Source organism: Psammomys obesus, unplaced genomic scaffold (assembly GCF_907164565.1).
Source record: "Psammomys obesus unplaced genomic scaffold, mPsaObe1.curated_primary_1811, whole genome shotgun sequence".
Classification (NCBI taxonomy): Eukaryota; Metazoa; Chordata; class Mammalia; order Rodentia; family Muridae; genus Psammomys; species Psammomys obesus.
The window spans coordinates 8045499-8069618 of NW_026590677.1; the positions used below are offsets into that span (position 1 = coordinate 8045499).

At 40.5% G+C, this 24120-nt stretch overlaps 2 protein-coding genes across 2 annotated transcripts in view; both read left to right on the forward strand.

Moving 5' to 3' along the window:
- Positions 1–263: 263 nt before the first annotated feature.
- Tmem35a (transmembrane protein 35A) lies at positions 264–14884 on the forward strand. The gene is made up of 2 exons (XM_055608291.1): positions 264–497; positions 13186–14884. The coding sequence occupies exons 1-2, from the start codon at positions 378–380 to the stop codon at positions 13567–13569; spliced, it is 504 nt and encodes a 167-aa protein (XP_055464266.1). The 5' UTR covers positions 264–377; the 3' UTR covers positions 13570–14884.
- A 2179-nt stretch (positions 14885–17063) lies between these two features.
- Cenpi (centromere protein I) overlaps positions 17064–24120 on the forward strand; it is a 64025-nt gene continuing 56968 nt past the window's right edge. Inside the window, exons 1-4 of the mRNA XM_055608311.1 lie at positions 17064–17096; positions 17517–17642; positions 19130–19349; positions 20852–20989. Coding sequence (XP_055464286.1) covers positions 19133–19349; positions 20852–20989 — 355 coding nt within the window. The 5' untranslated portion in view covers positions 17064–17096; positions 17517–17642; positions 19130–19132. The remainder of the gene's footprint in view (positions 17097–17516; positions 17643–19129; positions 19350–20851; positions 20990–24120) is intronic.

The following is a 24120-nucleotide window of genomic DNA, read 5'->3' on the forward strand; positions in this document are numbered from 1 at the left end:
AGTGCACCTGGTGAAATAGTAGAAGGAAGTATTTCTAAACTCTTCATACCTGAGGCTGAGCTTGAGGCATAATCTGCTTTCACTGTACAGGAATTAGAAGTTCCCGTCTCAGTTCAGGGCTTCTTTTAAGTTCTTCATGGTCCTTTATGCAAAGAAGGTGCAAGCGTAGGGCATTAGGACCCAGCGATTGTTGTAGTGAGAGTGGTTGAATCTCGATCTCTCAATTTTTCTCCCCAGCTCCCTCCCCTCCCTTTGTCATTCTCTCTGCCTGCTGCCTCCGCAGCGTGCCTCTAGCTCTCCCAGTGTTAACTGCCTGCGCCTTGACAGTCAAGCTGCGCAAAGCAAAAGGGTTAGTTGGGACCTGCTTTGGCGACTCCATGGCATCCCCACGAACCGTAACTATCGTGGCACTCTCAGTAGCCTTGGGACTCTTCTTTGTTTTCATGGGGACTATCAAGTTGACCCCCAGGCTCAGCAAGGATGCCTACAGTGAGATGGTAAGTGATATAAACAAGCAATGAGGAGCGCACCTCCTTGGGATTGTGACTGCCTCTCCTCCTTTCTTTCCCCACTCTGGTGCCTTTCCTTAACCTCTCCCCCAACCCAGGACCTCCCTTCTCCCTAACAACTTTGCAGCGTGGAAGGAATAGCTGGACGAGAGCAATTTCGTTGTGGGTTATGCCGGGAGCAACTGTTTTGGTGCCCTTGCATGCCAGTTGGGGGAGGGGCTGCCCAGCGAGGACCCCCAATTTCAAGTCAAGCAGGAGGCTGAGACCTGCTTAGAACCTGTCTCCGGTGAGCCCTTCCATCTTCCCAGCACACACCCAAAGTCCCAGCCACAACCAGTCTGCAAGTCTGAGTCCTTCCCTCTAAGCTAAGAGTTTAGCAAGCCAGAGTTTATTTATTTTAGGGAGGAACAAAGGGGAAAGAGAGGAAGAGCTGGGGGTGGGGTGGGGAGATGCGTTCCAAAGCTTGCAGTTTGTATGGGCTGGCTAGGTATTCTTCATCATCCCATGTGCAGAGCTGACAGTATTCCTTTAGGCACCCGGGTATGATCTGGATTTTGGAGACAAAGCAGTCTTGCCCCAAATAAAGGTCACTGAGCATCTTTTGCTTCTGCCTATCCCTGGAGAAAGAGCTGGATGTTTTGTTTTATTTTATTTTATGTGTAAACTAATCTATAAAATCTATCAAGTCTGTTCCTACTCTCTGGCAAAAACCTTCTGTAATTCCCACCATGCCTCTGGTGGCTGCCCAGAGCCAGGCCCTCTGCAGGTTTCCTCTCTGCAGAGTTGAAATGCCCGAAGGTGACTGGCCAAAACAGCTCTGCAAACTGGGGGCTGGGCTGCCTTTCCCAGTTGAGTGCAGTGAGGACTTATGTAGTGGAGTACTAGATGTTTCCAGCACTTTCAGTCTCTCACCTCCCTCCACCCCTGTCACTCCCCCCCCCCCCCCCCCCCCCCCCCCCCCCCCCCCCCCCGCCCCGGTTGTAGGGAACCTGCTTCAAGAAGCCTTTGCCAGAGTGCCAGTAATGGGAACAAGAACATAACTGGGCTCTCAAGGTCAAGAAGAAAATGAGCTTAGGGGAGGAACAGAAGAAAGAGAGAAATGAGGCAAGGGGATCTTCCCTTTAAGGCCGAGACTGGAAGGAATAGCCTCACACACTGAGAGGGATTAACTGCTCTCCTTGAGCCCACTGCAGAGCTTTTCAGGGCCCCTCAACCTGAGCTGCAAATGGATGAAGTCTGGGAAATTGTAGAGGTTCAGAAAATACTTGCACACAGCTCTGGCTTGTGTTTTCTGTGTCTTCCTTACCACAGGATTACTCTGGGGTGGGGGAGGGTAGCTTAGGTCTAGCCCCAGTAGCAAATCCTAACATGCTTCTCATCTCCCCTCCTCCCAGTATATTAGACCAGATGGAATTGAAAGCAGGTCAAAAAAAGTAGCCAAGGCTGCCTGCATTGGGGAAGGAGGTAGTGTGAGGTAGGAGAAGCCACCAAATGGCTTAAAGAGGTTGGAGTACAGGGAAGGTGTGGAAGGGAAATGCTTTTATACTTTTGTCTTGGCTGAACTAGTTTAGTGTTTGATTTTAAATACATGAATGTGCTCTTGCTTTACTCTTCATATGTATGTTTATTTATACATTTGTGCGCGTGTACCACAGGTATTTTAAGCTTTCCCTTTCTTTAGAACATAGCTTTCTCTACTGTCTTTCCTGCAGTATGCTTCCTGCACTCTAAACCTTGCCCAGTTGCTTTAAAAGGATCCCAGGCTGCACCCTAAGTACAGTGTTAGGCTATGTGGGCAATTCAACTAAGATGGAGTCACCACTGGGAAGCTTCCTACCAGCTTGGCAGGAGCTCGTGAGGAGTACTAGCCACAAATGGGTTTAGAGTGAGCATCTTCCTAGGGAGTGGAGCTGTCTCTTGCAGTCTAACGAAAGCAAGAGAAAACAAGCCTAAAGATCTCCTGGCATATACAGAAAAAGATTTAAATTGGTATACTCTAAGAGAGCTCAAGTGTGTGTATGTGTGTGTGTGTTGGATCAGTTCTGTGTTTCTATACTATGGGGCTCTTGGAGAGGTGGAAATACTATCTAACTGGAAGGTAGATTTCGCAGTGGTATGAACCTACAGAGAATTTCCAAACTGCTCTTTCCCAGGGTCTCCTCTTGCACTGAGTGTCAGCCTGTGGCTGGTGATGGCTTTCTGACATAGGGCTCACTGCATAGTGTCCACACTTGTCCCAGCTTTAATCTAGAGCCCACATGAAAAGGAGGCAGTATTCAGTTCTTGAACAAAATGTGATCAATATTTATTGTAGACAGCACTCAGCATGCTAAAGCAGGAGACTTAGAAGTTCCAGGTTATCCTGGGGTATATAGCAAGACCCTGTCTCTAAAAGCACACACACACATGCAACATGTAGATTCCAAAAAGGAAAAAATATATAAGAATACATGTATATATATTATATTCATGGAATGGATGGGTGAATGAATGAGTCAAATGAGTCATTTGTAGGATTGCCTCATCACCATCCTTCAGTCTTCTCTGTCTTATTCTTGATTATGCGGTTCATAAGCCATTTCTTGTTTCTGAGAGGTGGCCAAGAGTTCTTCAGAACTAAACTTAGGACAGATGGAATGATTATCTAGGCTTTTTTATTTCTCATTTTTGAAGTGATTTCTCTGCATCAGTGGAGTTAGTCATATATTGACTGTAGAGGTATTTCTCATAAGACTTCAAAGTGGTGAAGGTGGTATACTTGTAATAATATTTATTTAGGACATATCTATGGAGTTGATTCATCTTATTAGACCTTTCCACAGGTTTAACAATTTGTCTAGTATCATAAGGAAAGCTATTGTTAGAGAAGAGATTGGAAACCCTGTGCATGAGGAGTCACTGATTTTTTTGATTGATAGAACCTACAACTGACTCTTTAAAATATCTGACATATCATCTTCCTTTTCTTTTTATTATTATTTTATTTTTTATTTTTATTATTAGTTACATTCTATTAACTCTGTATCCCAGCTGTATCCTGCTCCTTCATTCCCTCTCAATCCCACCCTCCCTCCCTCATCTCTTCCCTGCCCCTTTCCAAGTCCAATGATAGGGGAGGACCCTGTTTTATCAGGTATCTTCAGGACTGGCTGCAAAGTCCTCCTCTGTGGCCTAGCAAGGCTGCTCCTCCCTTGCGGGGTGGGGATGTCAAAGAGCCTGCCATTGCGTTCATGTCAGAAATAGTCCCTGTTCCCCTTACTACGGGAAACCAATTGGTTACTGAGCTACCACGGGCTACATCTGAGCAGAGGTTCTCGGTTATATCCATACATGGACCTTGGTTGGAGTATCAGTCTCAGAGAATACCCCTGTGCCCAGATATATTTGGTCCTTGTGGAGCTCATATCCTCTCCATGTCATACTAACTCTCCCTTCTTTCATATGATTCCCTGCATTCTGCCGAAGGTTTGGTTATGAGTCTTAGTATCTGCTTTGATACACTGCTAGGTAGAGTCTTTCAGAGGCCTTCTGTGGTAGGCTCCTGTCCTGTTACTTGTTTTTTCCTATGTCCTGAAAACCCAGCTATACCACTCCTAGGCATATATTCATCAAGTACGCAACAAAGACATTTGCTCAACCATGTTTGTAGCAGCTTTATTTGCAATAGCCAGAACCTGGAAACATCCCAGATGTCCATCAACTGAGGAATGGATACAGAAATTGTGGTATTTTTACACAATGGAATACTACTTAGCAATCAAAAATGAGGAAATCATGAAATTTGCAGGCAAATGGTGGGATCTAGAAAGGATCATTCTGAGTGAGGTACCCCAGAAGGAGAAAGACACACATGGTATATACTCACTTATATAGACCTACAAGATGTGATAAACATAATAAAATCTATACACCTAAAGAAGATAAACAAGAAAGAAGACTCGGGGTTGTCTTTCCTCACTTAGAAAGAAAGACAATCAATCCTCACTTAGAAAGAAAGACAAATGGGATGGGCATCTTCCTTTTCTTTTGTATGAGTTTAAATCCCCAATCTATATTTTAGGAGTTTATTTCTGAGCCAACTTTTCAAATTTATATTATTTCATTTTTTGTCTATTTTTTATCTCTATCCTAAAGCTATTATATGATAGTCATGTGGTACACACTTTAATCCCAGGATTTAAGAGGCAGAGACGGAGGCAGACGAATCTCTGTGTTTGAAGCCAGCCTGGATTACTTAGCAAATTCCAGGACAGCTAGGGCTACATAGAGAGACTCCATTTCAATAAACAGACAGACAGACAGAACTACTATGTTATCTTAGATAATATTCCTCTCTATGAAGAATAACTGGAGAAAGTGCTAAAAACCAAACAAAAGACCATGAACTTTTCTCTTGGCTCTATTGGAGAATACAGGAAGAGTGCAGGGTTTGGATTCATACAAGCTAGCATTAGAATTCTGGCACTCTCGGCATCTCAGTTTCCCTATTTGTAACATGGGAATAAGAATTTCCTACCTCCAGATCTAACTATTTCTCACTTCTTTCATAAGATTCCATGCACTCTGCCCAACAGTTGGCCATAAGTCTCAGCATTTGCTTTGATAGTCTGCAGGACAGAGCCTTTCAGAGGCCCTCTGTGGCAGGCTTCTAACTTGTTCCCTGTTTTCTCCTTCTTCTGATGTCCAGCCTCTTTGCCTTTCGGGATGGGGATTGAGCATTTTAGCCAGTGTCCTCCCTCTTGATTATTTTCTTTAGCTGTACAGATTTTAGTATGTTTATCCTATATTACATATCTAATATCACTTATGAGTGACCTGTAGAGGACAGGAGCTCCACAAGGAGAGCAACAGAACCAAAAAATCTGAGCACAGGGGTCTTTTCTGAGACTGATACTCCAACCAAGTACCATGCATGGAGATAACCTAGAACCCCTGCACAGATGTAGCCCATGGCAGTTCAGTGTCCAAGTGGGTTCCATAGTAATGGGAACAGAGACTGCCTCTGACGTGAACTGATTGGCCTGCTCTTTGATCACCTCACCCTGATGGGGGAGCAGCCTTTCCAGGCCACAGAGGAAGACAATGCAGCCACTCCTAATGAGATCTGATAGACTAGGATCAGAAGGAAGGAGAGGAAGACCTCCCCTATCAGTGGATTGGGGAGGGGCATTCGTGAAGAAGGGGAAGGTAAGGTGGGATTGGGAGGGGATGAGGGTGGGGTTTATGGGGGAATACAAAGTGAATAAAGTGAAATTAATAAAAATTAAAATAAAAAAATTAAAAAAAGAGAATTCCTATCTCAACGGGTTGTAAACATTAACTGAGATAGCAGTTTTATAGTGTCTGGTACAATGCTTGCTACAGTAGATATTCAGGGAAATCTTTGGGTGAAGTGATCATGCTAATTGATTCTATTTTATGCAGTGGTTTTTGAACTAATTTGAATGGTCATTTAAGGGACTAGAATCAAGTGCACAGAACAAAATGTACTTTCCTGTGTCCTTGTGAGCAGACCTTTATGCAATCAGATAATATTGAAGAATATACTTGCTGCTGTGTAATGCAGTGACTCTCCTACAGAATTAGCATATGTATTTCTGAATAATCCATTTGGTATGTGTTGTCTCATACCTCCCCCAGATTAAGGAAGTGTTATTATACACTCTTCCATTTCCCAAGTGAGTCCTTCATGATAGGAGACTCCCTTGACTGAATGCCTCATTAGTTCACTTGAATTGGGAGACAATGCTAACAGAGGCTGCTAAGCAGTTTCCTGTGCAGTGACTAGGGGTATATTGATGGCTAACTAGCAATCTATTTGTATTCAGCTTTTTTTTTTTTTTTTTTTTTTTTTTGTAGCCGTAGTTCTATCCAGGAGACCACATATGTATTAGTAAGAAAACACCAAAACCCTGTCAAAAAGAAGCCAGAGGATTTAAACTCTGGGGATCATGAGGCAAGTCCCTGATTCTTTGCATCCCCGCATAGAAAAGATTTGTTGATTTTATTAATTTGGTTATCTGTAGTTAGTTAAATGCTCTCCTGTTTTGAATGTCTCTTAGTGAGACATTCCCAACATATTTGTGCAGTATATTTAATGTCCATAAGCAATCTTTTATGCTTCCAATCAGTGCCATTAATTGCTTTCCTACTAGGTAATAGGGTGGTAATTCACTGATGCTTAGATTTCTTGGAGGTGGTGCAGTATATCTAGTCCCTTAGAGAGAATATAGACCCTGAGATGTGATGTGACTTGCTTAGTTCACCCAGTTACCTACACATGCTGAACTCTACACATCACATCAAAGCTGTGACTGGGATCTTGTAGACTCTCAATGTGGCCAACATCTGACTTCCTTTCAGAGTGCTTTTGACTATTCAGTAGGGAACAGATTCACCTGTTCTAAGAAGCAATGTAGACAGGATTCCCTTTGCTTAATAGGATCAGGTTTGTTAGAGCCCTTTTAGTAGGTATTAGTGACAATGGAAAGTGGTGTCACTGAAAAGGTGCCTATCATTAATATGAATAGTTAGCAATTAAATATGATGAGCTTTCTATTGCATTCAAATAATGTTCTATGACTCACAGGTGGCTTTTTTTCTACAAAAATTCATGAAAATCATATGTGAGTCAGCAAATTTTGGAACACTTCTGTAGGTTTTATGTGGTCTAAGATAGTAACTAGGCTGAGACTTTCAGGCAAAATATATTTTTGTCAGTGCACTCTTCCACTTTCATATAATTCCCCTTCTAATTATATTGGAGTATAATACACACACAACGCATAATTTGTACAGTTTCAGAAAATTTCAGAATATTCCCATGTAAGTATGTGTCCATTAGAAGCAGATGACCAGCAAGCACTCTAGAAAGTCCATTTCAGTTACTGCTCTCCCAAGGGTTATTTTTCTGTCCTGATTTCTAACAATGTAAGATAGTTTTATCTATTTTTTTGACTTTAAATAAATCTATTATACAAGTGTATTAGCCCAGTTTTTTCTCTTTTAGCTAATTGACATAAGTGCACTAAAGAGGATCAAACCATTTACCCTCTGTTCCTGTTTTGTCTTGTTAGCTGACTTAGGTTGATTATTATTGTGATCAAAGATGGATATTATTGGACTTCTTTGAACTAGCTATTGAAGTTTAATGTCAGTAATATAAGATCATGGCCCTGGGGTATTATGAAGAATAAATAAAAAAAGAGAAAAAAAGGATGAATAAAGAAAAGCTCCAAGTGCTTTTGACTCTTTTCTGAATCATATGTTCTCATACCACAAGGATGGACTTACTTGATTTATCAATATTATTAAAATGACTACTGTGACTTACAAAAGCAAGGAGTTCTAATTGTGTGGTTCACATAAAGAAGTGTGTGTGTGTGTGTGTGTGTGTGTGTGTGTGTGTGTTACTCTCAGTTGAAGCTATGGTACTTTGAATCTTTGATTAAATTTCCAAAATACTCATCTAATTTATAAATGTGAAAACTGAGGCAATATGATACCTGTAATTTTATCCAAACAACAAAACAAACACAGGTCAAAGGATACTGCTGACTGACTGCCTTTGAAGAATTTTGAAACATTTGACTAAACACTTCTGTTTCACATTCTTTGCTCCTTCAAGGAAACTATGACTTCAGGGTCTGTTTCATTTGGATGGAAAAATAAAACCAGACACAAAAAAGTAAATTGTGAGAGATTTTTGGGAAAGTGAGCCTGTCAGCTCTCTTTATACTTCTCAACAATACCATTAATGCCTTTAGAGATCTACTTACAACAGATTCAAGACATGCGACCATTCTGTTGTTAGAAATGAGGTACCCTGCACCAAGCATCAAGAAAGGAGCTGGCAATAGTAAGAGTCTTTTGATGTCTGCCTTCTAATCCACAACCATAAGAATACAAGGCCAATATCCATCCCATCTCTAATAAATCATACAATCTCCATTTGGAGTCATGTATGTATGGAGTCCTATGAACTAAGGATCAGATGAAATATCTTGTCCACATTCAGTTTTCTCTTGAGAAAGAAGAGGAAAGAAAGAAAGCAACAAGAGTTCAGTGATGGGGCCTTTACATAGCTGCAGGTATGAGGCCCTGGGTTTGATTCCCAGTGCTGAAAATAAAGTTTCTTCTGGGTATGGTTACAGGGACAAGGGGATGGCTGCTGACAGATTCCACAATACTATAGATAAGAATCTGTTTCTGAATATTAAGTGGTTGGTGCTGGGGGGTGGGGTGGGGAATCTCTAGAAGTTACTCAGGGCTTATCTGGAAGTTCTGGGACCTGAAGAGTCTGTAGTATCTTTAAGAAACTTAATTTGTCCCCTTTGTGCATTCCTTAGAAGCTCAAACATTAGGATTTAGGAATTCCTCCTTGAAAAACATAGTGCTATTAATTAGAAATGGTCCTTTTGAAAATGAACATGGTGGGCTTCGTGACTCACTCCAGTAATGCTACCATTAAGAAGGTACAACCATGAGGAGGCGTTCAAAAGCATCCTCAGCTACTTACTGAGGCCAGCCTGGGTTACAGGGGGGGGGGCTATGGAGAGAGAAAGAGAGAGAGACAGAGAGAGAGAGAGATCTTGTAGCCAGATAAGCACAAGCCTGTTTTCTCAACACTCCATATGTGAAGACAGAAGGATCAGGAGTACAAGACCATTCTTAACTACATATTAAGACCACCCTGGGCTACATGAAACTGTTTGGAAAAGAAATGGAGGAAAAAATGGTCCTCATAAATGTTAAAGAAGCCTCTTGCCTCTAGAATTCTTTCCCTAATATCCCCTTGCTACTATCACCAGCATAAAGAGGCAAGTAGTATGCATGCAGGTTAAGTGAGAGGCTTCTCAGCAGCATCTGTAACCCTTGAACTGAGTTCTCAAAACAAACAAATGAACGAACAAACAAACCCCTGCTTTAACTGAAGGTGAAAAGAGAGAGGAAGAACTATCACTAACATATTTTTCTGAATTCTCAGGAGTAGGATATGGACAGGAGTGTAGGGAAATTTTAAATATAAGCATAGGACTAGAAAGAGTTAAGTGTGGCCAGGTTGTGCAAAGTCAAAGCCCGTCTGTATTTTAAACTTTGATATTTTGCTCATTGTGGATAGTGTTTTCAGTATCCTCTTATACTTTGAACATAAGGTAAGTAGCTTTACTTTCTTTGGCTTAGTTATTCCTCAGCCTGTTTTTGAAAAACAAGAATCAGAGAGGTCAAATATTTTTTTCATGGATATCAGATTAGAAAGCTGGAAGAGCTGGGATTTGAAGCCAAGCTGATTTGACTCTAAACTTATGCATTTAAAAAGATAAACCTATCGGTCTTTTAACTGTGTCCATAAAGAATCATCTTGAACTACTCATAGTAAATAATCCATGAAATATAGGTGCCTTCACTTGCACAGTAATGGGAGAGATGTCTCAATATTTCCCCCCAAACTTAAAAAGTATGAACACTACTCCAAGGGCCAGATGCTTCTAAGAGGTCACATTGGCTTTCTGCCTGACTGTTATACTGTGTCCCTCAGTATTCATAGGGGGATGGCTTCAGGACATATAATTCCCCTTTTCCAGAGGATACCCAAATCCTTGAATGATCAAATCTCACTTAAAATGATCTAATATTTACATTATTTATGTACATATTCGCATCTAGATTACTTACAATACACAATAAACACAAATGCCATAGTAAGGAATAGTAAAAAAGTCTAATAGAGATATAGATTCAACTTTTCTTCAGTCTGCTGCTAGTTGATGCCTCATCTGTAGAAACTGAGACCTGACTTTAGTAATTGTTGCCTTTGATAACTCTCCATGCTCTTAACTGTCGAGCTTTTTCTCCACTTCCCACTAGTCTCTTTATCTCTTTCTCAGTTTTTAAAGACAGGGTTTGTCTGTATAACAGAGCTCTGGCTCTTCTGGACTCCCTTTGTAGACCAGGCTGGCCTCAAACTCACAGAGATCCGCTTGCCTCTGCTTTCAGAGTACTGGGATTAAAGCTGTGTGTCACCACACCGGGTCCCACTAGTCAATTCTTATAGTATGGAGTACTATTGAGCCATAAAGGAAAATGAGATTATGTCATTTGATGGAAAATGGATGCAACTGGAAATCATTAAGTTAAATAAATCAGGTACATAAAGGTAAATTCATGTATTTTTCTCCTATTTGTGGGTTCTACAGCACTTTTTCTATCTTGTGTTTTTTAGAGAGGGTTTCACAATCCCAGTCTGGTCTCAAACTCACTATGTAGTTGAGGATGACTTTGACCTTCACATCCTCCTCCCTCTTCCTCCCAAGCTAGGATTACCAGGTATGTGCCAATTCATTCAGCCTCCTACATACTAGGAAAGCACTCTATCAACTGAGCTGTATTTCTAGACCTAGAATTGTTTTTATTTATTTTTTATTTGTTTGGTGCGTGCGTGTGCGCATGTGTGATATTGCTAGTTGAGGTATCTCCTCCCGATCTCCTTGTTGGAAAGTAGTATATCTGTTCCATACGTCTTCATTGTTTCCAATAAGACAGTCCTGAAGCCAAATTATGTTACTTCCACTGGCTTATAGGATGAAGTCCAAAGCTCCATAGCACAATAAAGTTTTCCACGATGCAGTTCATATGTTTTTCTTTTTATTTCATGTCTCCTATCCAGTCAGTCCATGATAAAGTGAGGTAGTGTTTGCAATACATTTATATTTATCTGCTTTATGCTTTAGGACTCCCCCTCCCCATCCAGCTTCTTCTTTTATTGTTCTTGTAAACACCAGCTTTTCTTTTAAGATTCCACTCTCACTGTCACCATCTGAGGAGATCTAACAATATGCCTCCAATATAGCCATTACATTATTGTATGCAGCACTCAACATTTTATCACACTTACACATTTCAGTATCTCCCTTTCCCTTTTCAACTTCAAGCTTCAAGAAGGTAAGGCCTTTTGAAACTTTAATATTCGCATTCAGAATACTTAGTACAATGTCTAGCATATGGAAAGAATAAACACTGAGCCAGGGAATAAAGCCAAAGTTTGTTTTTCCTTTGAGACTGGAGTTTCATGTATAGCAGGCTGTCCTCTATCTCTCTATGTAGCCAAGGATGACCTTCAACTTCTGATTTTCTTGCCTTTACCACCAGAGTACTGGGCTTATAGGCAAGTGCCTACATGATTCATGCAGTCTGAGGACTGAACCCAGGGCCTCATGCATGCTAGGCAAGTACTCTGTCAACTGTACCCCCATTTAAAAAAAAATTGGTAGAGTCTGCAAATATATACTCCAACTCTGCTTAAAAAACAAAACAAAACAAAACTACCATACATTCCAATAAAGAAGTCTAAATTAGGGCTGGAGAGATGGCTCAGAGGTAAAGAGCATTGTCTGCTCTTCCAGAGGTCCTGAGTTCAATTTCCAGCAACCACATGGTGTCTTCCAACCATCTATAATGTAATCTGGTACTCTCTTCTGGAGTGTAGGAAAACATGCAGATAAGACATTTCACACATAATAAATAAATAAATTTAAAAAAGAAGTCTAAATTAGTGAGGCTTTCTCATACTTTGCCTTATACCTGGGTTTGGACAAAACAGATACTAGAAAGTGTGGATATGGATTACACGAAGCAGTTTTATGGGTTCAGTTAATTTCTTTTAATTTCTTAGTGATTTAAAGGCAACATCTTTTCAAAGTGCTATGAAACCAGATTTATTACTTTTGGTTCCTGTCTTAGTCCATTCAGATTGCCGTAATAAAATGTAACAGCTGGTAGTCTGCGAACAACACATGTTTATTTTTCATAGTTCAGGAGGCTAAATCCAAGGTCAAGGTGCTAGCAGGTTTGGAGCTGAGGGCCTTCTTTGTGGTTTGATGTGTCATCCTAACTTTTTTATATGTATGAGTGTTTTGTCTGCATGTGTGTCTATGCACCTCATCTGTACAGTGCCCACAGAAGCCAGAAGACACAGGTCCCCTGGAACTGGAGTTAGGAATGGTTATGAGCCATGTGGGTGCTGGGAATCCAACCCAGGTTCCCTGCAAGCTTACTCAGGGCTCTTTTAGTTATTGTGGTTACTTTCAGACAGGGTCTCTAAATTATGCAGTCTTGACTGACCTGGAACTAGCTTTATGGATATGGACCAGGTTGCTCTTGAACTCACAGAAATCAGCCTGCTCTTGCACTCTTCCCACCCCAAGTGCTGAGATTAAAATAATGTGCCTAACAAGCCAGTGCTTTTAAACACTGAGTCACCTCTCCAGCCCTCTATTTTTCATGGTTTTTAATCACAGAGTCATAGAGATCCCAAAAATATTGCCTTTGTTGTTGTTGTTGTTTTATTTTTGTTTGTTTTTCTAGACAGGGTTCTCTGTGTAGCCTTGGCTGTCCTGGACTTGCTTTGTAGGTCAGGCTGGCCTCGAACTCACAGTGATCTGCCTTGCCTCAAGGCCTCCCGAGTGCTAGGATTAAAGGCATGTGCCACCAAGCCGGTGCTTTGTCTGTTTTTATCCTATTCACAATGTTTTATTTAGGGGGCAAGGTGAACAATGGTATAACTTTGGTTGGTGTGAAAAGGTGATAGTAGGGAAAACAACCCTTGCAGGTTTGTTCTGCATTCTAATTTTAAAATTATGGCTAATGCATTGATTTCCTTATGATATTCCCCCTCTAGAAACGTGCTTACAAGAGCTATGTTCGAGCCCTTCCTCTGCTGAAGAAAATGGGCATCAATTCCATTCTCCTGCGGAAAAGTATTGGTGCTCTCGAAGTGGCCTGTGGCATTGTCATGACCCTGGTACCTGGGCGTCCCAAAGATGTGGCCAACTTCTTCCTGCTCTTGCTGGTGTTGGCTGTGCTTTTCTTCCACCAGCTGGTTGGTGATCCTCTCAAACGTTATGCACATGCGCTGGTGTTTGGAATCCTGCTCACTTGCCGCCTGTTGATTGCCCGCAAGCCTGAAGATCGGTCTTCTGAGAAGAAGGCTTTGCCTGAGAGTGCAAAGGAGCAACTCTCCTTATATGAGAAGGCCCCACAGGGCAAAGTGAAGGTGTCATAGAAAATTGGAAGTGCAAAAGTGGACCTTCTAGGCAGTTCCTCCTTAACTAAACCCAAGAAGATATCAGTGCAGGTTTTCATTTGATGTATTTATCTTGGGTGGAAAGAGAAAAATATAATCTGCAAGTTAAATTGGCTTGTGTACATCTATACCCTAAAATTAACACCCCACATTGACATTCATTCACCACCTTTAATCACTCTGGAACAACGTTCACATCTTGCTGCATGTACATGTATATGGCTACTATTGAGGTGTATTTGTGAGATGGACTCCAGCAAGCATGTGACTCTGAGAGTATGTGTGGAAAAATGTGTTTAAGTCCTATGTGTATGAGAATACATGCATGTGGAGAGGAGGCTCTGATCTTCAACTAATCCTGCACAGCTATCCTTCCCTCTAAAAATCGATTCCTGCAAAGGTAGAATAAAAGAATCCTCCCGTAAAGAGAATTCTTTTCTGGTAGAAAGCAAGTAACCTATTCCTTTGTGGGGTGGGAAACCTTCTCTGGGTTAAGCTGTAAACTTAAACTCATAATATTAGGAGAAGAATTTCTTCAATTTAATTAGCCTCTAGCTCAACTTTTAAGTTTTAAACACTCAACATCAAGTTTAATTAAAGCAAGGGATATATGCAGCCAATAGACAGTCTGATTCTTCAAGCCTTGCAGAGGGGGTTCCTCTTTACCTTTGTCTGAGCCCAAACTACTGAGCTCTTTGGCTAGCAGTTTGAAATTCAGTTTAGTAACCTTTTATTAGACACCTTCAAATTTGGTTTTAAACCCAGAGCTGCTTCACTTTCACCATTCTCAGTAGTCAACCAGGATTTGACAGTTTCCCTACTGTTTCCACCAAGAGACCAGGGATTGATCCTGTTAAGTTCCCCTTTCCAGCCCTGGTGTTTTTCTGAATCCTGCAACTGAATAGAGAGGAAATCACCAGTGTTGATCTGTGGGAAAAGTTCTCTACTCCTACCAATCCCTTTGCTAATATTAACAAAGTCCAAAATACCTGAGAATTGTCTATTTTGCACCTCTTCAGCATTCCAGTGGGGGGAGTTTACCTGGGGGAAGGACATTTGACATGGGTTAGTTAGAATGAGCAGTATGAAAATTTGCTTTCATGGTTACATACTGTTGTTTCTCTTTCTTAATTGTGCTTTGGTGGTTTTAATATTGTGCCAGGGATGGGAAAGGGGTTGGGGGTTGTGTGTGGGGAGAGTGCTTACTGTATTTTCTTCGGTGTTACTGTTCTTGGTAATTGATACCTGTCTTCTTTCACTCATTCTTTCAAAATAAAGATTTTTGAAATTTGGAGGACATGGTGTGGATGTGGACTGAAAATCTGGAAAGAAAAGTTCCTATAATCAAGGGACTTAGATTTTTCTGTCTGTGTGAAATTTTTGAGTGTGTGTGTGTGTGTGTGTGTGTGTGTGTTTATTTGTTTTAAGACAAGGTCTCACTGTGTAGCCTAAACTGTCTTCACAGACATTCATTTGCTTTAGATCACAAATATTGGGCACCCAGGCTGTACCACTACACCTTGCCCAGGTACATGCTTTCTCTCTCTCTCTCTCCAAAACAAGGTCTCACTATATAGCACTGGTTAGTCTGTAACTTAGAGAGACTCACCTGCCTCTGCCTTCTGAGTGCTCAGTTAAATGTATGTGCCACCATGTCCAGCTTCTGGCATTTAAGCAAAGAAGAAAGCAAGCAAGCAAGCTAGCAAGCAAATAAAAGTCTAGATGAAGAAAGAGAAGAGAAAGTTATAATAGTCTCAGTATACAAAGGAGTCAGTTAACTTGCTCATCCTTTCAAGTCATTTTCCTGCTTTTTTGATGCTACCATGTAAGAGGGAAAGCCTAACAGTCAGGATCCTAATACTATCTCCATGTTTAGGAAGGTGTTTACTGAGTGACTCAAAGGAAAAGATGAAAAATTATTTCAGAAAAAAAGGCTCATTAAATAAATATGAGGCAGTGTCTTTCACTACAGTGTGTCCACAAAGTGACAAGTTGCACTGCCACAGATTTGTCATGTTAAGCAAGTTATTTCATCTGTGAAAAGAAAGGTGAAGCCTTCAGTCCTGTCTGGTTTACAGTTCTTGGAGTCTATTAAATCATTAAAAGCATGAAAAATGGCTCAATAAAAATTTCAGTTTTACTAAAGAGCAGCTATCAGAAAAAAATGGGCAGTTTCAATTTTTATGCATGAGTCCTTGAGTTTGTCATACTACTCTGAAAACCATGTTAGACATGGTAGTCATTTTTGCTGTAGTATATCTCAAATTCTTCAACCTAATCCCCATTATTTGTGCCTATCTGAGATGGCAAATTTTGCCTTTATAATTTTGCATAAAGTTCATAATCATGGCCTCAACTCCCTGAGAGGCATTACATTTTTTCTCTCTCTCATTTTTTTTCTTTTGAGACAGGGTTTCTTTTTGTAAGCTTGGCTGTCCTGGACTCCATTTGTAGACCAGGCTGGCCTTGAACTCAGAGGTCTGCCTACCTCTGCCTCCCCGAGCTCTGGGATTAAAGGCATGCGCCACCGTGCCCAGCGAAATTCATTTATTTCTAGATTTTTTTTTCTTCTTTTTTATTTTTTAAGACAAGTCACACTGTAGCCCAAGGGGTCCTCGAACTTTTGGTGATCCTTTTCCCTCAGTCCCTCTTGTGCTGAGATTACAGGCTTGAGCCATCATTTTGGGTTTTATTCCTAGTAAATTATGGGCTAACGTTACACCTTGGACTAAATTCTTGTTGGGTCAGCTACTTTATAAGTCTGTTAGTTCTTCAAGGTTAGGAATTCTTTTTTTATAAGTTGAAAGCTGGCTACCTTAAAGTTTGATTAACATCTGACCGAGATTTTAGTAGATTTAAGTGACTTGTACTTATCATTTGTAAAAGCAGGCAGATCTGGTGGTTTGCTCTGGCCCCTACACCATCCAACTCCACAGAGAAGCGGCAGATCCTTTTAAGTCACAGCAAAGGGAGAAAGCCGCCTTTATTGTTAAGTTTTCAGTCTCACATTTTTCTGCAAATTCAAAGCAGGGGCATTTTGGGGTCAATGTGGGCAAAATGAATACCACACTTCACTGCTTTAAACTCAACATCAAGCCGCTTAGCATTGTTTCACTTAGAATGCCTGATACAAGCCTTTTCAGGACACCGAAAACACCAACCAACCAACTAGCTTCCAGAGCAAGTGCGGGCCGGGGCACTCCCCAAGCCTCCGTGGGTGGGGCCAGCGCTCTGCATCTGTGAGTCGCGTTACTTTCCGCCCGCGCAAGCGCGCGCGCCAACTCCCGCCTTAGAGCAGCACTCAAACCAATTAGTTTTTGGTTGAACGCTACTGCAGCGGCGGTCTCCTGAGAAGCGCATGCGCGGGGCGGGGCCGGCGCCTTTGAATCTCATTGGCGGCTTTTGGGTTTGGCTGTGTGTTCGAAGAAGTTCTCGTGGTGAGATACCTTGCGACCAAGGCTGGAGTGGAGGCTCAGAGATCTTCTGGAATACCGTGACCCGCGAGGGTAAGATTAATTCTGAAAAGGAGTGCTGGGATCGCATTTTACTCTGTGGCCCCAGGTTTAGCCTAGTCGGGAGTTGTTTGCCAGTTTCTCTCTTGGGTGGGGAGGGGAGGACTGAATTGAACCACAGGAGGCGCTGGAACTGTTTACCCAGTGGAGTCATAATCTGCTCCCTGGTCCTTCTTTTGTAGAACGCTTCTGTCACAGGACCTCTCTTCCCTCTGATTTGAATTTACTCTCTTGCTCTGGTCTCATCTGTTCTAGGGTGAAGAGACTGAATGTCATTACACTGTTCCCCTAGATTTTCCCACTTGAAGCTAAAGCCTTAGTTAGAAGTCAGTTTTGGTTCCTTATTAGTCATTTTTTTTTGGTTTCCCTCAATTCTGTGTCTAATTTTTTTGTTGTTGTTTTTCTTTTTAACAGTTAACCCAAGTGCATATGCTTCTGAATTAAGCATGCAGGCTGCCTCTAAATGAATCTATCTTTTTACACTTTTACACAACTCAGGGCTACTGCAGGCCAGTTATCTTCTTCCTTTGGCAAAGCCTGGTAAGTTTTGTCCACACTGATGGACTCTAGTCTTCTCCATACTGTAGAAAAAAATGGTCTTAAGTCTTCTTTCTCCTGAGGTTTCCCACAACACTGAAAAGTCAGAATGGTGCTCTTTGTTTACAAGACTGAATATGATCTCTCTGGTTACCTATCTGACTTCACCTCTTTCACTCCACTGTGTTCACACTGGTTTTGATGTGCTTTCTTTTAATACACAATTTTTTTTTCTTGCTTGAAAGATCTTATGTTTTTTCCTCCTCGTAAAATACTCCTCTACCCCATTCACATTGCACACTCCTTTATGGCCTTCAGATTTCACCTTAAAGGTTACTTTAGAGAGGTGACATAATTACTTTTATATCTCTGTGAAGAAACACCATGACTAAGGCAACTTATAAAAGAAAATATTTAATTTGAGGCTTGCTATTTCAGAGAGTAGTAGAATCTGACCGAGATGGGGGGCAGGCAGGCATGGCACTGGAGCAGTAGCAAAGCTTATGTCACAAACACAAGGCAGACAGCTAAGTGGGAATGGCATGGAGTTTTGAAACCTCAAAGCTTACGGCCAGTAAGCTTTACACACCTCTTCCAACACAGCTGCACTTCCTAACAGTTCCACCAACTGGGGACAAAGTATTCAAATATAGGGGGTCATGGGGGGCATTCTCATTCAAACCACCACAAGAGGCTTTTTCTAAATACCTACTTGAAATTAGATTTCTACTGTACCCTGTTTCTGTCACTGCACTGCACTGATCATGTATTGATTTATTGCCTTATAACTCTTGTGCCCCATTGTAGGGTTTATGAAGTCAGGTACCATGATATTTTATTTTTTACAGCTTTGGTGACTACACTTGTGTTTGGCATAAAGATGATACACAGTAATTATTTATTGAATGTCTGAATTAATAAATAGATAATATTACTACTTTGGGCCTAGTTAGCTTTTTTTTTTTTCCTTTTAAGACAGGATTTCTCCATATAGTCTTGGCTGTCCTGGACTTTGTAGACCAGGCTGGCCTGGAGCTCACATTGATAAGCCTGCTTCTGCCTCTGCTTCCCAGAGTGCTGGGTTTAAAGGCATGTGCTACCACACTTGACTTAGTTACCTTTTTAAACTATGCAGTTTTAACATAGTACTGATAAAAAGGGAGTATAAAGATTGAAAGAAAAATCAAGGAGACTTAGAGAAAATAGGAATGAAAAAAGATTGCATTCATGAGTTGGGATGGTTTTTTTTGCTTATATGATGTAGCCATTTTAAAAGGGAACATATGCTGTCAGAGTTTACCTGATTCTGTTAACGTTGACAAGTTATTAATCTGTTTCTGTTCAGGTCAAGGGCTTTCTAAAAAAGGTAGCCTATGGGTTATGTCTCCTGGATTCTTAGCCATTAAATACCCATTGCATATGGAAATTCAGGCAAATATGGGCATTGTCTCTAGCTGATTAATAGTAACTTGGTGCTTGTTTTTGTCTAGAACATGTATGCAGCAATGGCCACTAGAAACTCCCGGCTACGAAATAGAAGTTCTCAAGGCAGTAATAGTTGTCAGACCAGTCTCTTAGGCTGGAAAGTAAAAGAGAAATCCGGCAACTCGGAGAGAGTCTTGAAGGAAAGAAATTCAATGGAAGAGTTTAAACATGCTGATGATCAAACTGAAGATGCTCTGCAGATAGCAGTAGGATACTTTCAGAAAGGTAACAGCAGATTGTTTTTCTTATGAAAGTGCAGGGGTTTGCTTTGTTTCATTTTCATTTACTTTTTTTTTCTTTTTTTTATTGAGACTCCATGTCTGGCCTTGAACTCAGCTTTGTAGTTGAAGGTGGAATTCAGCTCCCAATCTGCCTGCTTCTAACTCCTGGTTGCTGAGATTGCAGGAGTACATTGCTACAAATGGTTTATGTGGAGCTGGGGATAGAACCCAGCACTCTAGTAACTGAGCTACAGCCCCAGCCCCCCAAACCCTATTTCCCTCTAAAACTGTTTCAGTTCTAATTGCTGGATGTAGTGGCAGACACACCTGTAATTCCAGCACTGGGTGTAAGGCTTAGGTAAGTGGAACATAAATTCAAGTTTAACTTGCAGTATATGGTGGGAACCTGTCCAAAAATAATTCTTGACTTTTTCTTAAGACTTTTTTTATAAACAGGGTCTTACTGTATAGCCTTGGCTGGTCTGGAACTTGCTATGTAGACTAGGCTGGCCTCAGACTCACAGAGATGCCCCTGCCTCTGTCTCCTAAGCACTGGGATTAAAGGCATGCACCATCATACCCAGGCTTTAAGACAGTTTTAAAGGAAACATGTTTTTGTTTATACAAAATTTTATGTACTAGTTATTTATAAAGAATTTACTATCTAACACTATATTTTATAGACAAAATAAGACATTTTCCCAGTATAGTGGTTGACAGACACTGTGATCACCTGAGAATCTTTAAAACATGCTAATGTTTATGATCTAAGACATCTGATTTTGTTGGTGTGGGATGTAACCTGGTGCTGTGACTTTTTAAAGGCTTCTAGTAGTTTGGGGAGATGGCCCAGTTGATGAAGTGCTTGCTTTGTAAGCATAAGGCCCTGAGTCCAAGTTTCCAGTATGCATGTAAAACTCTTGGCATGGAATATAGGCTTCTAATGGCAGCAGTGGGGCAGCAGAGATAGGAGATTCCCTGTAGCTTATTGGCCAAATAGTGTATCCCAGTTGGTGAACTCCAAGTTCAGTGAGAAGCTGTGTCTCAAAAGAAAAAAAAAAAAATAAGGTGGTGGGTGATAGAGGAAGATTCCATCACCATTGTCCTCCACAGACACTTCACACATGCACAGGAAATAGGCACATACACACATACAACACACACACATACTCACATAAATACACAAATAAAGGTTTCTAGGAAACTCATTGTACTGCTGAATTTGGGAATTGTCCTAATATTAAAAGAGGTTTTAATTAAATTTGGCCTTTTTCAGTCAGGGCATGATGGAAGTTTTCTTCAGTGAAGAGTCTATTGTTGCTAAGTATTGATTAATAAAGGCTCTCAAGTTTGTTTTTATAAAGGAAGACATTTACGCCATAGTGCATAAAATTTATTGCATAAATGTCTTCCTTTAACAAGTCCTATAACAAGGTTGTAATTGTTGAGGATGAGCACTGACAGAATTTTCATGGTCTCAGTGTTTAATATTGTTTCTTTTTCCAGGTCCCAAGAAAGCTTCACTGAGTAAAGATACAATCTTGGAAAAACACATGAAAACTGTGGAAAATATGGCTTGGAAAAATGGCTTAGCTCCAGAAGCAATTGATATTTTATTAAATGTGGCACTCAATGGCAAGTTTGGTATGTTGAGCAGATACATTTATCATCAGTGTCCTGCTAGTTTTGCCTTTCAGTTTTTGGGTTTTATTTTTATTTTTTTTCCCTTTTGGAAGAAATTGTAGTGTTGTTTTTGTTTTTGTTTTTTATTGAAAATAGTTGTTTATACAATATATTCTGATCATGGTTCCCCTTTTTTATCTCCTCCCAGATCATCTCCATCTCCCCAGCCATCCCACTCTATGCCTTCTTTTTTTCTTTAGGAAAAAAAATGCACAAATAAACAGAGCACAATAGAACAAATCAAACAAGCAAAGAAAAAGCACAGAAGCGCATACACACAGAGAGACACAATAAGATAGCTGAAGTTGACTTAGAATTTGGAAAGTAGATTAGGCTAGTCTTGAATTTGCTTTGATCCTCCTGCTTCTGCCTCCCAAGAACTGGGAATACAGATGTGCACTGATATACCCAGGATTTTTTTTTTTAAGATTGATTTATTTTGTTTTAAGTATACAAGTGTTTTTGCTGACGTGTATGTATGTGAACCTTGTGTGAGCCTGGTGTATTTGGAGGTCATAAAGTGTATGTAATATCCTGGCACTGGTGGGTATGAGCCACCATGTGGGTACTGAGAACCAAACCCATGTCCTCTTCTACAGCAACAACTTCTCTTAACTTCCAAGCCCCAAGCCTTTTTGAATTAAGTTATACACTGAAATCAGTTGCCCTTTTCTCTCCATGAGTAATGTAGTAAAATGATAAAGGGGGGGTTTTCTATGTTTAGATTACTTCATGAACCAAGAGGATCTGTGTATATTGCTGAAAGTGACTAGTTACCACATCTTTTTGTTTTGTTTTGTTTTTCTAAGACAACGTTTTTGTGTTTAGCTGTTCTGGACTCACTTTGTAGACTAGACTGGACTCGAACTCACAGAGAGCTACCTGCCTCTGCCTTCCTGAGTGCTGCGATTACAGAAGTGTGCCACTGTGCCTGGCATAGTTACCACATCTTAAGAAAATGTTTGTGGGACTATTGTCACCAGATGCAGGGAACCATTTTTAGCAAGTTTTGAGAAACAGATAATTAAATAATGTTCCCAAAGAGGGACTTTGAAAGACCACTTAGTCTCTTTCATTGCTTTATGTTTATCTCACAAGTTTCTATTTATACTATCTTCATTCCAGTATCTCAGACCCGGACAGTCAAGATGCTTTTCTTTTGTGTTTCCTGATTAGGGTGTGAGATAGGAGGGAGGCTGAGAAATAGTTCCTGACAATGTCCTTTTTACTCCTAGCTTTCTCTCGCCCATATTCAAGCATTCAGGATAGCTTATCTTCATTTTACTATGTATAGGCCAACATGCTGAAGACTTGAGTTCAGTCCCTGGGACTCACATATTGAAAGGAGAGAACCAATTCCTACTCTTCCACTAGTTGTCCTCTGGCCTCCACACATGTGACATTGTATAGGGGCACACATACATAAATACACAAACACACACGAATGAATATAGAAGAAGATGTTAAAACAAAGATGTTAAAACAGGCCCAGACTGGTTAGAGACTTAATGTCAAAGCTAGAGCCAGGAGAATCAAATCTAACTCTCATTCTAGTGTTTATGGCCTACATTGCCACTGTTTTCTGTTTGAATGGTATAGCTACTAAACCTATGCTTTAACTAAAAACTGTTTTCTCGTCTTTGCACATTAATGTGTAATGTTCCATTCTGTTTACAGGAGTGAATAGGAGTGTGGTTGTATGTATACTTTAAAAGTAACACACGACTAACTGAATTCAGCATATCAGTCTCAAGTATTTTATTTCTGTTCTTTTACATGATAAGTTCTATATGTTTCTAGAAAGTTAAGCTAGACTTCAATGGATTTCTGTTCTTATGGTGGTGGTTTCAGATGCTTTGGTTCTCATACCTTTTCAGTAATTTGTGTTTCATTGGTTTCTGTTGAGATCAATTTTATATCTGTGTCTTTCTTTAACAACATATGTAGAATAGGCAGGTTATTTTTTTTTTAAATTTTGAAATTTCTTTTGCCTTTTGATGTATCAGAAATTAAAGGTCAGAAACTTTTCTTGATGTATGCCAGATACTGAGGCATTTAAAAATGTCTCGGGCTCTGAAAATTTGTTTCTAATAATTGAAGAAAAAGTAATTTCTGAGCTAAGTCAACATGGTAGTACACATAGGTAAATCTCCATGCTAAAGGAAGTGAGGCAGAGGATTATTGTGACTTTAAGATCCAGCTAGACCACATTTATTTATTTATTTTTTTGAGACAGGGTCTCATGATGTAGCCCTGGCTGGCCTAAAACTTGCTGGATAGATCAGACTGGCCTTGAATCAGAGAAATCTGCTTGTGTCTGCCTCTTGACTGCTGGCATTAAAGGTGTGCTCTACTCTATCTGGCTGTTACTGTTTTATTTTTATGTTAAATTGAAATTTGCTAAGGTCAAACGTTACCATCAGAATTCCTTTTTCTCTCTTCGGTACTTCTGTGTTGTTCTCCATATTAGATCATTACATATAACTGGGAAAGTTGAAATATGTATTTAGGGAGTAGATTTCCTAGAAATGATATCAGAGATGCATAGAGGTTCTAGATCTGTGGTTTTCAACCTTCCGAATGCTGCAACCCTTTAACACAGTTCCTCATGTTGTGCTGATCCCAATCATAAAATTATTTAATTGCTACTTCATAACTGTAATTTTGCTACAGGTTGAGAACTACTGCTCTAGACTGTAAAGTAATTTTAGAAGTTACTGGGGAAAGCAGAAAGACACATGTGGTATATACTCACTTATAAGTGGATATTAGACATAAAATATAGGATAACCATACTAAAATCTGTACACCTAAAGAAGCTAAGCAAGAAGGAGGACGCTGGGTAAGAGGATCAATCAGGGTTTCTCACTCAGAAAGACAAATGGGATGGACAATGGATGTAGGAGAAAACAGGCAACAGGACAGGAGCCTACTACAGAGGGCCTCTGAAAGACTCTACCTAGCAGTGTATCAAAGCAGATGCTGAGACTCATAACTAAACTTTGGGCAGAGTGCAGGGAATCTTATGAAAGAAGAAGGAGATAGAAAGACCTGGAGGGGACAGGAGGTCCACAAGGAGAGCAACAGAACCA

What these genes read in the sequence shown, in the direction of transcription:
- Tmem35a (XM_055608291.1), top strand. Translation starts at nt 378, where the DNA reads ATGGCATCCCCACGAACCGTAACTATCGTGGCACTCTCAGTAGCCTTG. An exon ending in AGGATGCCTACAGTGAGATG is followed by an intron (nt 498 to 13,185) that starts GTAAGTGATATA and finishes TTCCCCCTCTAG; the next exon opens with AAACGTGCTTACAAGAGCTA.